General features: G+C 36.9%; 1 protein-coding gene across 4 annotated transcripts in view; it reads left to right on the top strand.

Moving 5' to 3' along the window:
* Trhde (thyrotropin releasing hormone degrading enzyme) overlaps positions 1 to 15,372 on the top strand; it is a 392,302-nt gene that overhangs the window by 265,634 nt on the left and 111,296 nt on the right. For all 4 annotated transcript variants that reach the window (XM_031350072.1, XM_031350071.1, XM_031350069.1 and 1 more), the window contains exon 7: positions 8,389 to 8,454. In XM_031350072.1, coding sequence (XP_031205932.1) covers positions 8,389 to 8,454 — 66 coding nt within the window. The remainder of the gene's footprint in view (positions 1 to 8,388; positions 8,455 to 15,372) is intronic.

The raw sequence follows: 15,372 nt of genomic DNA, 5'->3' as shown, positions 1-15,372 counted from the left end.
CTCTCTCTCTCTCTCTCTCTCTCTCTCTCTCTCTCTCTCTCTCTCTCTCTCTCTCTCTCTCTGTAGTCCTGGCTATCCTGGAACTTACTAAGTAAATCAGGGTAGATCAGGCTGGCCTTGAACTCAGAAATCTGCTTTCTTTTGCCTCTTAAGTGCTGGTGCTGGGATTAAAGGTGTGTGCCACAATGTACCCCCTCCCAAAGTTCCTTATTTTCTTGTGCCTGGACATGGGGTCTTTCCCGTGGATATAGGGCTCCTAGTGGCTTCATTGTCCTTCTTGATTAGCTTTGCTTGAGAATTGTCAATTTATGTGGTACCAATGAAGAGTTTATGGTGTGTTTCAGGGCATGAGAGGCTGTGTGAGTGTATTGGCTGCATTGCAATAATCAGGATTGCAGAGTTGATGTTAACAAAGAGTTGGTAGATACCTCTTCTCCTAAGGATTTTATTTCATTGGTAATGGAGCAATGTCTCAATAAACTGTAGAACTGCACCTAGTATATAGGAATAGTAGGAGTTAATTACATGTATAAAATAATTACAGAAACTATTTCATGTGAGAGTTATGATGTCAGAACAGAGAAAAACATTAAGAATTAATGTAACCATGAAAAGCTTCTTATTATAATATTAATTTTTGTGTGTTTTCAAAAGTGTATAGGAGCCAAGAGCCTGTGAGATGCGTGGGCAGGCCATAGCAGTTTTCCTCTAGAACACAGTATGTTGTTTTAGATCCCTGGAACCCATGCCAAAGTGGATGATAGAACCAGCTACACAAAACAGTCTTGTGACCTTCACATGAACACAGTGGCTCAATCCCACCCTTAATTATAATAAAACTTAAATTTTTTAAAAAGAATGTGTAAGTATGTTTGCAGTTAGAGTAAATATCCTGAAAAATTGTGAGTGTTTAATACAAGGTCACGTGAGAAAATGAGTTTAAGGAGATGGAAAGCTGCCTATTTGGTCTATGGAGAATTAAGAAATATTGAATATCATTATTATGGCTTTGACCCTAGGATTGGAGGTCAGAAGTAAAGATTTTGGAATTCGGGGAACTTATATGATGACAATTCAATATAAGTGCTTTGGAAGCTTGCTATGTGGCAAATGCTATTCCAACTATTTTATGAATAATTTCAATGAGTTGTCAAAAATGCAGGTATACTTTCTTCTTATTCTCAGTTGAAGTAATCGAGTTGTCATCAGTATTACGACCACCTTTTAAGCCTAATAGTAGATATTTAAATCATCTAACAAGCTTGCGTTGACAGCAGAACTGGAGCACTTAGCAGACATTAGGCTTCTGAAGTAATTATTAAAATTAGTCTGATGTGGCCCACAGGATGGATTTGTGATGGTGAGAATGCTTCTGGGGCTGTCATTAAGGGGCCATGAAATAATTCAGCCGAACAGAAGTAAAGGCTTGGCCTCAGGAAGTAATAAATCAATAAGGACTCCAAGGTTCTAAGCGTGGGTGATAGAGCAATTGGGCATTAATTTTGCTCTCATGATTAGAATTAATTTTATTTCATCCTCTGTCTCCTCTTGTCCTCTTTATTTTTAATTATTTTTTGAGATGATAATATAATTACAGGCAACTAAGAAATGCCCGAGAGCAGGAGTAATTTTCCCTAGGGAAATTCACACCTAGGTTATCCAATACCCAATACCAAATTATCAACCCTGAAAACATTCTATCATCTGTCTGTCTGTCTGTCTATCTATCTATCTATCTATCTATCTATCTATCTATCTATCTATCTACCTACCTACCTACCTACCTACCTACCTATCTATCTATCTATCTATCTATCTATCTATCTATCTATCTATCTATCTATCTATGGCATGTTTGTGTGTGTGTGTGTGTGTGTGTGTGTGTGTGTGTGAGAGAGAGAGAGAGAGAGAGAGAGGGATTTATAGACAGAGAAGCTTGTATTTGTATATCGAGGTACACACAAAGATATGTATGTAAAAAAATTAATGGAGAAAAGAGGCCATGAACTTGAAAGAGAACAAGGAAGCGGACATGTGGGGAGTTTGATCAGTTGGTAAGAAGTAAGGGATATTTAAAATTAGGCATTTTCTTTCTCCATTCCATTTTCCCATGTTAAAATGGCTCATATTATCTTTAAAAGGAAATAGTATGTTTTTATAAAAACCATGGGATATTCTGTTCCTTCAGACCCAAGACATTATTTATTAACAAATTTTATCAGAATGTTGTTGAACTCTCTCTATGTGTGCCCATGCTTAATGAAGAGGCATCTTTCTGAAAGTGACATTTTCACTTTGATTTTGAAATCAATATAGTAACCCTTTCAACAACACAGTGTACAACAGGGATTCTTTTTTTTGTTTGTTTTTGTTTTTTGTTTTTTGTTTTTTGTTTTTTTTCGAGACAGGGTTTCTCTGTGTAGCTCTGGCTGTCCTGGAACTCCTGGAACTCACTCTGTAGACCAGCTGGCCTCAAACTCAGAAATCCACCTGCCTCTGCCTCCCAAGTCCTGGGATTAAAGGCATGCACCACTGCCCTGCTGAACAGGGATTCTTAATGCATAGGTTTCTTTGCTTTTGAAAGAACTAAAGTTAAAATCAACTGCATGGAAAGAAGCTAGTCTAGAGACAAGTTCCAGTAATGATTGCACATGCAGATAGTGAACAAATGTTCTAGTACCTTTGCCTCAGTTGCTCCCATCTGCACTGAGATATGGGGTTACTCGCTTCCTTTCCTCTTAACAGTGTAATGAACCATAAAGCATATACATGCAGCATAGAAGGTTTGTTAGCCAGATTCTTGTACAAAACTTGAAAAGAAATTTTCTGTTTTCTTTATACTCTTGTTACTAAAGCAGACTGATTACTAGCTATTATTGTCCATGACACACCACGTGTAGATCATACTTGTGCGGCTCTTCATACTGCCAACTGCCCTCCTGAGTCAATTCTGATCTTCTACAGGATAGATACCATGGTACTTAGAAGATGACTGGTCAAGAGAACTTGAGGAATTTGAGAGACCCATTTCAGGGAACAACCCAAGCAAGGGCAGGGTGTTGGAAGGAAACCTAGGATGGAAAAAACTCAAGCTTACAGCCTATTATTATAGGAAATATTGCCCAGATCAAAGGAGTCCTCTAACCAGAGTCCTAGTGGAGGAACTTCTTATCTCACCAGAATAGGCTCCATGTGGTTACAGTCTTAATCAGTCATTGACTTGGACTGTGGCTTTCCTGGAGCAGAATAGAAAAAACTCAGGCCATCTGAGCAGTGTGTTTTCATACGGTTTCCACCTTTGTAGCTTTTGGTTTTAACTGAACACTTGCTAAGGCAGCTTGGTGCATCTTTGTTCATAAACACACCCCCTTCTTCTGTGTCCTCCTGTGTCTCACTTCATTTTCAACCTGAGAATGTTGGAAGCCATTTCACATTTCATTGCATTAATTTCCCTACATCCTCTACTCTAACCATGGTACTGATTATCAACTGAAAAACTCTAACAGTTTTTTTTTCCTTCTAGGTTCTTATTTGGACAATGATTTTTTGAAAGAGTCTAGGTTCTATCTTGATTGCGAATCATGAGACAGTAGCCTATATTAGTTGAATGATTTGGCATTAGCTCTAAGTGGGATTATAATCATAGTTCTTTTACTCATCTTAGGTCCATTTGAGCAAGTTATTCAACCTTTTAATCCCTAAACTTCTGATTAGACGAAATAACAATATCTTCTTTGTTATAGCGTGCCTATATCACAGCATAGTTCCTTAGTGGATCATGCATTTTGAGTGCTTTCTACTAATACAGCACTTCTCTACAGGCCCACTAGTTTTATCTCTTCATACTCACTGGAGTTACTTTGGATGTAGTTGTACTCTCAGTAGCACATAATCTGAAGACTGCCTTTGCATTGTTGAAGACAGACCTTTGCTTATCTGAGTACCACTTGTGTCCCAAGAAGTGTTTTTGGCTGTGAGTCCACCATGATGAGACAGACAATGCCTCCTCACACAGAAGCAGTCTGTTTCCCTCAGTCCATTTACATCTTTGCTTTCATTTCTAAAATGTCTTAGTGAACTCTCCCTCCCCTTTTCCCTGTTCGGTTTTACCTTAGAAAGGCTATGCATGTCTTTCCAAGACCAACTGATTCTCCTCTTCTTTTTTCCTGGAAGTTTGTTTTGATCCTCATCCCTTGATCTGCATTCTCCAGTCAGTGTTACTACTGAATCACTCTTTCTTGGGAAAAAAAAAAACATTTTCTCCCGAGATGGAGAGAGAGAGAGAGAGAGAGAGAGAGAGAGAGAGAGAGAGAGAGAGAGAGAGATTTATAGATTTATAACCTTATACCTACAGGCTATTTACAAATTTCTTTCTTCATTACAGCTGACCACATTCCTCTGTTAGACTTTGCATTTCTTGAACTTGGAAGCACAAATCTCAACTCTGCCTTCTGTGACTCCGCTTATACCAGGCTGCCTCCAGCTGTTTGTCACGCATAGGCACTGCTCTATACTGTTAATTTAACTTTACACAATACTCCTTGAGTTCTTATCCTGAGCAGTACAGAGAGGACCACAGAGTCTCTAGAAAGCCCTGGAGATTTCATTTTCTGCTTCCCATCACTCTCACTGAGCCAGGAGTACATTCATCTGGCATTCTGAGTTACTTCTGCTACGCCCTCTCCAGTAACATATCTCTGTTACACGTCCTCTTTAGTCTTCTGCTTCCTGGCCTATTTTTAAATCTTCACATTTTCCAAGCAGTTTTGCTAGTTTAACTAATTTCTTCTAACATGTATATTTATACATATCTTCTAATGTCGTCTCCTTTCTTAGACTAAAGTTCAAACTCACCTAGTCACTTTTGTTAAACTATCTTCTCACCACCCACTTCTTCCTCTTGTTTCAGGTTATCTTGCCCTACCTGGGCTATCACACTTTAGCCCCCACTTTCCAAATACTTTAGCCCTGCAACTCAAAGCTCTAAAACCTGCTTTAAAGTTCCTTTTCTACACAATCCCCAATTGGTGGCTTTATGACTTCCAATGTGTATGATCTTCCATAATTCAGTCTTCTCACCCCTCATCTACCTGACTATTCATATTTTTCATGAACATGCTGCCTGAGCATGTCTACCTATCCAGGTATAAGACAAATGCCACTCTTTAGACTTTTCACCCCTCTAGGCATGAGATACAGCTATATCATCCCCATTTGTATTCTGTGGGATATTGAACATACTACCAACTTACTAAACATCTGTTAAGGAAATAATTGAATTTGGCAGTTTATCTTCTTTTAAAACATGATTATATGTTGTGAAAATGTACTAGTGAAACAATAGAGGCCATATCCTTGTTGAATAGCTAGTATTTAAGAATACAAACTGCCGTGTGCGCAAACAGTTTCTGTCTTTGTCAACCATCGTTGAATTAAGATAGCCTATCTTAGACAACAGCAGAAGGTTGTGACAAACCTGAGGAGAGGAAGTCCTTTCTCGTCATATTTATGGTCTTTGAAATCATCAGGTACTCAGATTATTGCAAAATAAACTGAATAAATAGGGGATAGAACAAGAAAAACGACTAAAGGATAATTGAGTTTCTAAGCTCCCTTTTGTAACTGTTTATCATATCCTAAACAATTCTGTCAATTACAGTATCTATCTTGGCCCTTGTTTTATAAACTCATGATGACTTTTCCCTTCCATAAAGCTTCTAAAGATGCTTAAATGTCCAATTTGTTTTCTTGAAGCTGAAAATTTCAATTACAAGTGACTATAAGTTGCCACTTTGTAAGTGAAGGTGGCTTGAGGGATAAATATTTTAAAGATTCAGAGAAATGTTTCTCAGTGCTTTCTTTAAAACAAAAATATGTATGATGATTTAGCTGTGCTGTAAGATGTGGCCTTTGTTTTTGCCATGCATATAGGTGTCAAACCCACTATGCAAACATCAGTTGTTCAGCCCACCCTGTAACCTGCTTACAGACTTCTATAAAATAGGGATTAAAAATTAGCATTCACAAGAAAAGGTCAGTTAAGTATTGAAGAGTGTAGGTTGCTCCAGGCAACATCAAAATATTCAAGCAACATATTTTCTGAAATGTAATATAGTTATAGAATGTAACAATAATGGAGAGTTCAGTGTTATTGACTTTTGAATATTGACTATATTTCTACGTTCTATTTCCAAGCACCCTGCTCTAGCCCAGACAGGAAAAACAGGTCTATTCTTTATGATTGCAAAGTCCTATTTTGTCATTAGTCCATGCTGAACTGATAGTTTTTATAGCCTGACAAGGGACCAAGTCATAATTACCTGGAGGGATCAGTTAAATCATCTGAAGATGGCTCTTCTGCTAGGAAGGGAAGTTGGAGCTGACTGTCTGAGAGTCTCTCATTCCCCAGGTGGCAAGGGTTAGTGCTGTTGAAGAACTGACAGATTTTATCCTCAGGGTGGGTAGACTAGATGGGAAAATACATAGGAGGAGAGCTTGTCAAGGAAATTCAGGAAGCAGAGCTCACGCATTCTAAAGGGGATTCTTACCAGCTCCCTAGATTGAATCATAAATGCTTATGTTTTATGGACTTATACAAGTGTGCAGAAGACAAAGAGCAAGAGGTAATGTGTGTGTGTGTGTGTGTGTGTGTGTGTGTATCTATATCTATATATGGGAAAATATCTGGAGGGACATAAAATTTTATGGTTTATCACCTCATTATTTGTTGAGATGACAATAATATTCTCATTTGAGGAACACATTCTTGGGGGGATAGACATATTTTTTTTAAAAGACAGTGCTTTAAGGGTGATTGGCTAATGGAGTGAGAATATTATACTGCATCAAAGTTTCAAAATTACAGGGAAACGTTTTAGTGTTAAACAGAGAAAAATAATGGTCGTGACATTGGAGTGACTAGGCACAGGTTGGATGAGTGTAGCAGGGTTCTCTCTAGCAAAGGGATACCAGGGGTAAGTGTGTTCAGACATCAGAGTGAATCTTATTAGTATATGCAATTAATGTGAAATAGTAAAAGTTAAAAGAACACACTCTAGAGAAAGGATTTACTGCAGCATGTGCATTTGTTAGGATCATGGAGGGGATATGTAGCTGCCAAGGAATTTCCACTAAAACTAGACTGTCATTTATATTTATGCATTAATTGCTTCATAACCCTTGAGCAGCTCGGTATGAACTTGTGATTCCCAGATGACTAATTTATAGTTTGCTTACAGATTTGTGATCATCTCGGCTTACCCATCATTACTTTGATTGCTTCAAATTGATAACTTCTGTACATTTTGTACTGATAGTATGCTATATTATAGTCTAATGATAGTTTTCAACTCTGACAGTATATTACTCTATTAATCTCAACATTCATATTAACTACATGTACTTGTTTACATATTGGTACATATAAGTATTTTCAGTTTCAAAAATAGATAGGACATAAAAATGAGCCAACATAAAATAACATTGATGGCTCACACTCTCAGAACTGTTTTTACCTGCTTTGCACACACCCCACACACCCCTGTGGATGTACATATTAGCTTTAATGTATATCCTTTATACCTATATGCATACTTAAATGTGTGTATATAAATTCATGTGTATAGGTTTGTACATATGTCATATGTATAAGAATATAGATGTTCCACATATATTCTATATATAGTAATATATTCTCATGCATATAACATATAGATGGTATAATATTCACATAAATATTCACACACACACATATATATTCACACACATACACATATACTAATTATTTGAGCTTAAAAATATCTCACCCAATGGGATTGTTAGTAACTCTGTGTTGCAGGAGAAGAAAAATAAGAGGAGAGACTGCTAACCATTTTTCCAAGTAAAAATGTTAAAAACATGAGAGAGACACAGGAAACCTGACTGCTTCACACCCCCTTGCTCAGTCCCAACATAAAGTATTCCTACCTGAGTTGGAGTTCAGTAAGCAACCAAGGCACTCTCACGTTATGGGTTCATACAAATATTACTTAACCCAGGTGTGCTTATGTGACCAGGTCATGGGCCTTTGCATAAAAGTTCTGTGCCTAGTTAACTTTGTCATATACAATGTTCACGGAAGTAACAGGGACTGAGAATTACACACAGCTCCCTGAGATAATCTGTCTGGGGTATTTTCATCTTGAGGTAGAAGATTTTGATTCACAAATTATTTCCACACCCTAAACATGACATTTTCAACCCCTAAGTGAGATACCTTTTCATGGCTTTCTCCTTTGAATGTTTTCAAAACAGAATAGATTGAATGATGTCTGCTGTTCTCGATTGATATGTGGCACTGTTAGAATCACACCCGTTGACATTCTTTTCTTTTCTATACTTTCCCCACAGGGTGCTGCTCTTATTAGAATGCTGGCTAATTTTATGGGCCATTCAGTTTTTCAGAGGGGACTGCAAGTAAGTAACATGCTTTCTATGTACTCTACTTTTCCTTGCCATTACATTTATGTTAAGGATACTTCACTCTTGGCGAAATTACTACTCTGATGGAGAAATTTGAGATATGTAAGGCAGGCTATGTACTATAGTATAACAAAAATAAAATGTCACGGAATAATCAGTGTGCTATCTGCCCCAAATCAAGCTTGTATACAATTTACAAGTGTTTAATTGTTATTTACAAACTGAACTAATTTTTACACATGTCAGACCCTGAAAAGTTTACCCAAGAGCTTCAGAAAACTTGCTATTATTTTCTGCCATTGACAGGTTTAATTAATATGAAAATAAATTGTTAGCATTGCTGAAATTATATAATTGAGAAAATTTGGGGTCTGCTTTTCAGTTATGTACTATGTGTGGTGTTCCTACTGTTATACACGGTGGCAATTTTTTCCACGAAAACAAAATACTTTTATCTGAAAGTAAAGTGAATCCTTTTTAAAGAAGAGATAATAATATCATTTTTGTTTTGTTGTTATTTTTTATAAACCAGCTCTTTTCTAATGATAGACAAATTGATAGTGGATTCTGGACCCAAGTGGGAGGGAAAGTGGGGAGGGAATGGGAGGAGTTTAGAGGAAAAACTGAAATCGGATTATATTGTATGAGAAAAGAATCTATTTTCAATAAAATGGGAAAAATTCAAAAATGACAGTTACATTTACTGCATTTAGGGTAATACATGTGAAATTTAAGAATGAATTTGTAAAAAAAAAAATCCCAAATTATTAAAAATTAAGAGCAGATATAACTCTAGAGAACCGGAGCTTTAATTTTGTAGAATCTGCCGGAGTAAATCACACTCCCAGTCCCTGTGATTGATGAATTATTTATGATGCATTCTGCTACTTAGAAGTGTCCTTTAAAGTAAATTGATGTTCACCTGAAATACAATTATGCTAAGGCAGAGAGAGCAATCAATCTTATCTGTTCTTAGTAAGCTTTCCATTTTGAAATTTAAATAAACTACAACTGGGACCAGGTCATATTTTTGTAGTATACTTCCGTCTTTATGCAATATAAGCTGAAAGATAAAGTACAAAGACAAGAGTTAAATTTGCTATGACAAACTACATCTATTGAACATGACAAATTAAAGAGCACATATACATTTGTTGAAGAGTAATTTTCCTTATAGACTGCTTTTGCATATTAGTTTTGGCAGGCATTGAAATTTACTTAAATCAAGACTTTTCATTACAGATGCCCTTAGAATATCTGAGTCCACTGAACATATTTGCTGAGGAATGAAGGCTCCATTCCGATCACATAGCTGAGCTTTGGTTTTTAGACTTCTCTTCAAGTAGTACCCTCCATGAATATCAACTGTCTTGAGGACTGTCCTTTCCCAACCGAATTGCTTTGTTTTCCCATACCGAAATTGTAACATGACCATTTCGGAAAATATTTAATTCTCCATAAGGACAATGTAAATTTAATTTGATTTCCTGATGGCAAGCTGATATGAAATCATTTCCTGTATAAAATTTTTATTATTTGTCTCTTAACTATGTGCATGCATTAGCTCATCATATTGAGTGGCTGTAGTTAAGTTATTTCAACACAATATTGCAAAACTTTTTCTTATTCTGTAGTATTTTCTATGGTATATAAAATATACTACATTTCATATCCTGTTCCACTAACTCAGCCTCCTCAGTTTTATGTAAAATTGCTTTAAAAATCCATTAAATTTCACTTGAAGCTAGTGCCAACGTTCAAGGTTATGTTCCAATACTTGATCTGGTTAATTTTCAAGCGAGGGACTCTGTTTGTCAACACTGCATTTCGTTTGCCTCGTGGCATCTCATTGATCACGTGGATCTGCATCCTTCAGTCCTTGGCTTGCCGCTTCCTTTCTAGTTATCACTCAAACTGATTTAGTGTATCATCAGCAGTTTGGATTAGTTTACAGGAGATCCTTCTGTCTGGGTGATAAATTATCATCTCTTGTACATGAAGATGTATGGAGTACATTTTGGAAATGACCTCCTGAACAGACACTTCATGTCATGGTGCTGAGTGGCTGGAGACTTTATATTAATAAGCTTGCCGTTCACAAGGCTCTGGGGAGCCTTCCTTTATAATGTTGTTGAAAGGGCTACTCTGGGATATCAGTATTTGTCTCTGAGGAAAATCTATTAATTGTTTTTTACATTAACCATGGGCATTTCTGTTTTGTCAAATGAAAGTTTATTATTTTCAAACATACTAAGTTTATATTTGCTGGCTCAAAAATCCCAACATGCAAATGAGGTATGTTTTCATATTCGTCTTCCTAATTTCCCCCATTCCTCTTTCACTCATCTTGCGTTATCTTTTTTTTTCCCTTGAGAGCTTAAATGGCATTCCCCTGTTGTACTTAAAACAGTGTTATGACAGCCGCTGCTTCTTGATTTATATCTAACAAAATGTGTGTTCAGCTGATCCTTTTTGGACCTGAATGGGGTATCCTAAGCTCTTTATAGAAACAAGGCAAACATTATTTTCAAGTACATTATGTATTAATTTATCTTGTAGTTTTTTGGGTCCATTTATATATATTCAATACTTTTTAGAAAATATTTGACTAGAGATTAAATGATATTTTATGTATTAATAGCAGGAATTTATGTGCCAATATGCATTTTAAATTCAAAATGAGTATATCTCTCAGAAGGTAGGGACTTGAGAAAATTTTTTGTTCCTATTTGTTATATAACGCAAAGATAAGCTATAAGAAACCAAGGAGAAAAATCCACGATTGAGTAATAATGTTTAATTTCAAAGTAATTCCTGATTTTTTTATATCTTATTATTTCTGAGTATAATTTCATGTTTAATTACTTAACTTTTTCATGTTCTTTAAAACTCTTGTAAATAAGTTGTATTCACAAAATAAAATTAGTTCATGATTTTGTTAATATGTCAGCTTTAAATTTCATGTTTAAATTGAGAGTGGAACTTGCACAATGAATCGAGTTTAAACTTTTCTGTTGTTGATTATACATACCATTCATAAATAATATATTTCAAGACACGGCAGTGACTATATTTCTGCAAGCCCTACATATCTACTGTTATATATAATCCATTACACAAAATGATAGCAGACACAACTTGTGGGAAGCTTGAGGCAATACTCTAAGTAGGGAGAAATAATTCTCATTTCTCTTTCTAATTAATGCTGAGCCTCCTACAAGCCATGGATTCTCTTCTGGCCTGTAACCTATACTCACAAAATGCAAAAATACATTTTCTATCTTTTATAGTTTCCAAAAATAGGATTTATTTAGGGCAGGTGATCATTTAGGCAGCTGGTATTTGATATTTTTAATTGAGCATGGCTGCTTTAATTTAATGGAGATACAGCTTAAACTGGTTTCACAAAAGTGACTTTCTGTTTTTGAAATTCCTGGTAGCCTACTGAATATTAGACTGGGAGGACCTTAATGCACGTGGCAATGCAACTTTATCAAACAAGATGAGCATCCATTGCAGCTCTTGTTAATGATGTGTTTTTGTTTTCTGGTATGAAAATCAAGTTATGTTGTCTTGGGGTTGAAGCTACATATTTATAGACTGCATGGCTCTATACATTTAATAATTTTTCTGATTAATCTATAGTTATCTTCCATGATATTCGCTAAGGACTTTTTGAAAAAAAAAACTTTTTTTTTTTTGCTTTTCATAGCATATATTATGCTTTTTTTTGTGTTTTTATTTTTTATTGGATAATTTATTTATTTACATTTCACATGTTATCCCCTTTCCCTGTTTCCTCTTCACAAATCCCCTATTCCATCCCCACTGCTTCTATGAGGGTGCTCCCCCACCTACGAACCACTCCCACCTCACTGCCCTGTCATTCCTCTACACTGGAGCATAGAGCCTTCACAGGACCAAGGGCCTCTCCTCCCATTGATGCCAGAAAAGGCCATCCTCTGCTACATATGCAGCAGGAGCCGTGGGTCCCTCCATGTGTTCTTTTTGGTTGGTGATTTAGTCCCTGGGAGCTCTGGGGGTCTGGTTGGTTGATATTGTTGTTCTTCCTATGGGGTTGCAAACCCCTTCAGCTCCTTCAGTTCTTTCTCTAGTTCCTCCATTGGGGTCTCTGTGCTGAGTCCAGTGGTTGGCTGCAAGCATCATGTACATCTGTATTTGTCAGGCTCTGGCAGAGCCTCTCAGGAGGCAGCTATATCAGGCTCCATTCAGCAAGCACTTCTTGGCATCCACAATAGTGTCTGGGTTTGGTATATGGGATGGACTACCAGTTGGGCAGTCTCTGGATGGCCTTTCCTTCAATCTCTACTCCACACTTTGTCCCCATATTTCCTTTATTCTGGAACAATTGGAGACTCTCTTGTTCATAAAAATAAATGTATGTACAGATAACTTACCAGAAAAACAATGCTCACATCCTACTGTCTTGTTGATAGTGTGTACATATTTATTTGCCAGAGAGCTTATCACTAAATACATGAACATTTTTATAAATTATTACCAATATTTTTTCTTTTTTATTAAATATTTTCTTTATTTACATGTCATATGATATCTCTTTTCCCAGTTTCCCCTCCAAAAATAAAATAAAATAAAATAAAACAACAACAACAACAAAACCCCCTGTTCCCTCCCCCTCCCCCTGCTTACTAACCTTCTTGGCCCTGGTATTCCACTACACTGGGGCATAGAACCTTCACAGGGTCAAAGGTCTCTCCTCCCATTAATGACCAACTTGGTCATCCTTTGTTATATATGCTGCTGGAGCCATTGGTCCCACCATGTGTACTCTTTGGTTGATGGTTTAATCCCTGGGAGCGCTGAGGTACTAGTTAGTTCATATTGTTGTTTGTCCTAAAGGGCTACAAACTCTTCGGCTCCTTGAGTCCTTTCTCTAGGTCCTTCATTGGGGACCCTGTACTCAGTCCAATGGGTGGCTGTGAGCCTCCATTCTGTATTAGTTAGGTACTGTCAGAGTCTCCCGGGAGACAGCTATATCAGGCTGGATTGTCCTTCCTTTGGTCTCTCTCCATAATTAGTCTTCACAACTCCTTCCATAGGTATTTTGTTCCCCCTTTTAAGAAGGAATGAAGTACCCACATTTTGGTCTTCCTTCTTCTTGAGTTTCTTGTGGTTTGTGGATTGTACTTTGTGTATTCTGATCTTCTGGGCTATCAAGAGTACATACCATGTGTGTTCTTTTGTGACTGCGTTACCTCACTAAGGATGATATTCTCCAGATCCATCCATTTCCCTGAGAATTTCATAAATTCATTGTTTTTAATAGCTGAGTAGTACTCCATTGTGTAGATGTACCATAATTTCTGTATCCATTCCTCTGTTGAGGGATATGGGTTGTTTCCAGTTTCTGGCTATTATAAATAAGGTTGCTATGAACATAGTGGAGCATGTGTCCTTATTCCATGTTAGAGCATCTTCTGGGTATATGCCCAGGAGTGGTATAGGTGGGTCCTCTGGTAGTATTTTGTCCAATTTCCTGAGGAACCACCAAACTGATTTCCAGAGTGGTTGTACCAGCTTACAATTCCACCAGCAATGAAGGAGTGTTCCTCTTTCTCCACAACCTCTCCAGAATCTGCTGTCACTTGAGTTTTTTTTATCCTAACCATTCTGACTGGTGTGAGGTGGAATTTCAGGGTTGTTTTGATTTGCATTTCCCTGATGTTGAACATTCTTTAGGTGCTTCTCAGCCATTCTGTATTCCTCAATTGAGAATTCTTTGCTTAGCTCTGTACCCCATTTTTAATGGGTTATTTGTTTCTCTGGAGTCTAACTTCTTGAGTTCTTTGAATATATTAGATATTATCCCTCTATAAGATATAGGATTGGTAAAGATCTTTTCCCAATTTGTTGGTTGCTGTTTTGTCCTATTGATAGTGTCTTTTGCCTTACAGTAGCTTTATAATTTTATGAGGTCCCATTTGTCAATCCTTGATCTTAGACCATAAGCTATTGGTGTTCTGTTCAGGAAATTCTCCCCTGGGCCCATGTGCTCAAGGCTCTTCCCCACTTACTTTTCTATTAGTTTCAGTGTATCTGGTTTTATGTGGAGGTCCTTGATCCACTTAGATTTGAGCTTTGTACAAGGAGATAGGAATGGATCGATTTGCATCCTTCTACATGCTAACCTCCAGTTGAGCCAACACCATTTATTGAAAATGCTGTCTTTTTTTCCACTGGATGGTTTTAGCTCCTTTGTCAAAGATCAAGTGACCATAGGTGTGTGGGTTCATTTCTGTGTCTTCAATTCTATTCCATTGATCTACCTGCCTGTCACTGTATCAATATCATGCAGTTTTTATCATAATTGCTCTGTAGCTTAAGGTCTGGAATGGTGATTCCACCAGAGGTTCTTTTATTGTTGGGAATAGTTTTGGCTATCCTGGTTTTTTGTTTTTTTTGTTTTTTTGTTTTGTTTTGTTTTGTTTTGTTTTTGTTATTCCAGATGAATTTGCAAGTTGTTCTTTCTAAGTCTGTGAAGAATTGAGTTAGAATTTTGATGGGGATTGCATTGAATCTGTAGATTGCTTTTTAGCAAGATGAGCATTTTTACTATATTAATCCTGCCCATCCACAAGCATGGGAGATCTTTCCATATACTGAGATCTTCTTCAATTTCCTTCTTCAGAGACTTGAAGATTTGTCAAACATATCTTCTACTTGCTTAGTTATAGTCACACCAAAGTATTTTATATTATTTGTGTCTATTGTGAAGGGTGTTGTTTCCCTAATTTCTTTCTCTGCCTGTTTATCCTTTGAGTAGAGGAAGGCCACTGATTTGCTTGAGTTAATTTTATATCCAGCTACTTTGCTGAAGTGGTTTATCAGGTTTAGGAGCTATGTGGTGGAATTTTGGGAGTTGCTTAAGTA

Source organism: Mastomys coucha, unplaced genomic scaffold, assembly GCF_008632895.1.
Source record: "Mastomys coucha isolate ucsf_1 unplaced genomic scaffold, UCSF_Mcou_1 pScaffold4, whole genome shotgun sequence".
Classification (NCBI taxonomy): domain Eukaryota; kingdom Metazoa; phylum Chordata; class Mammalia; order Rodentia; family Muridae; genus Mastomys; species Mastomys coucha.
Note: the sequence above shows the minus strand (reverse complement) of the source record. Positions and strands in the feature narration are given on the sequence as shown.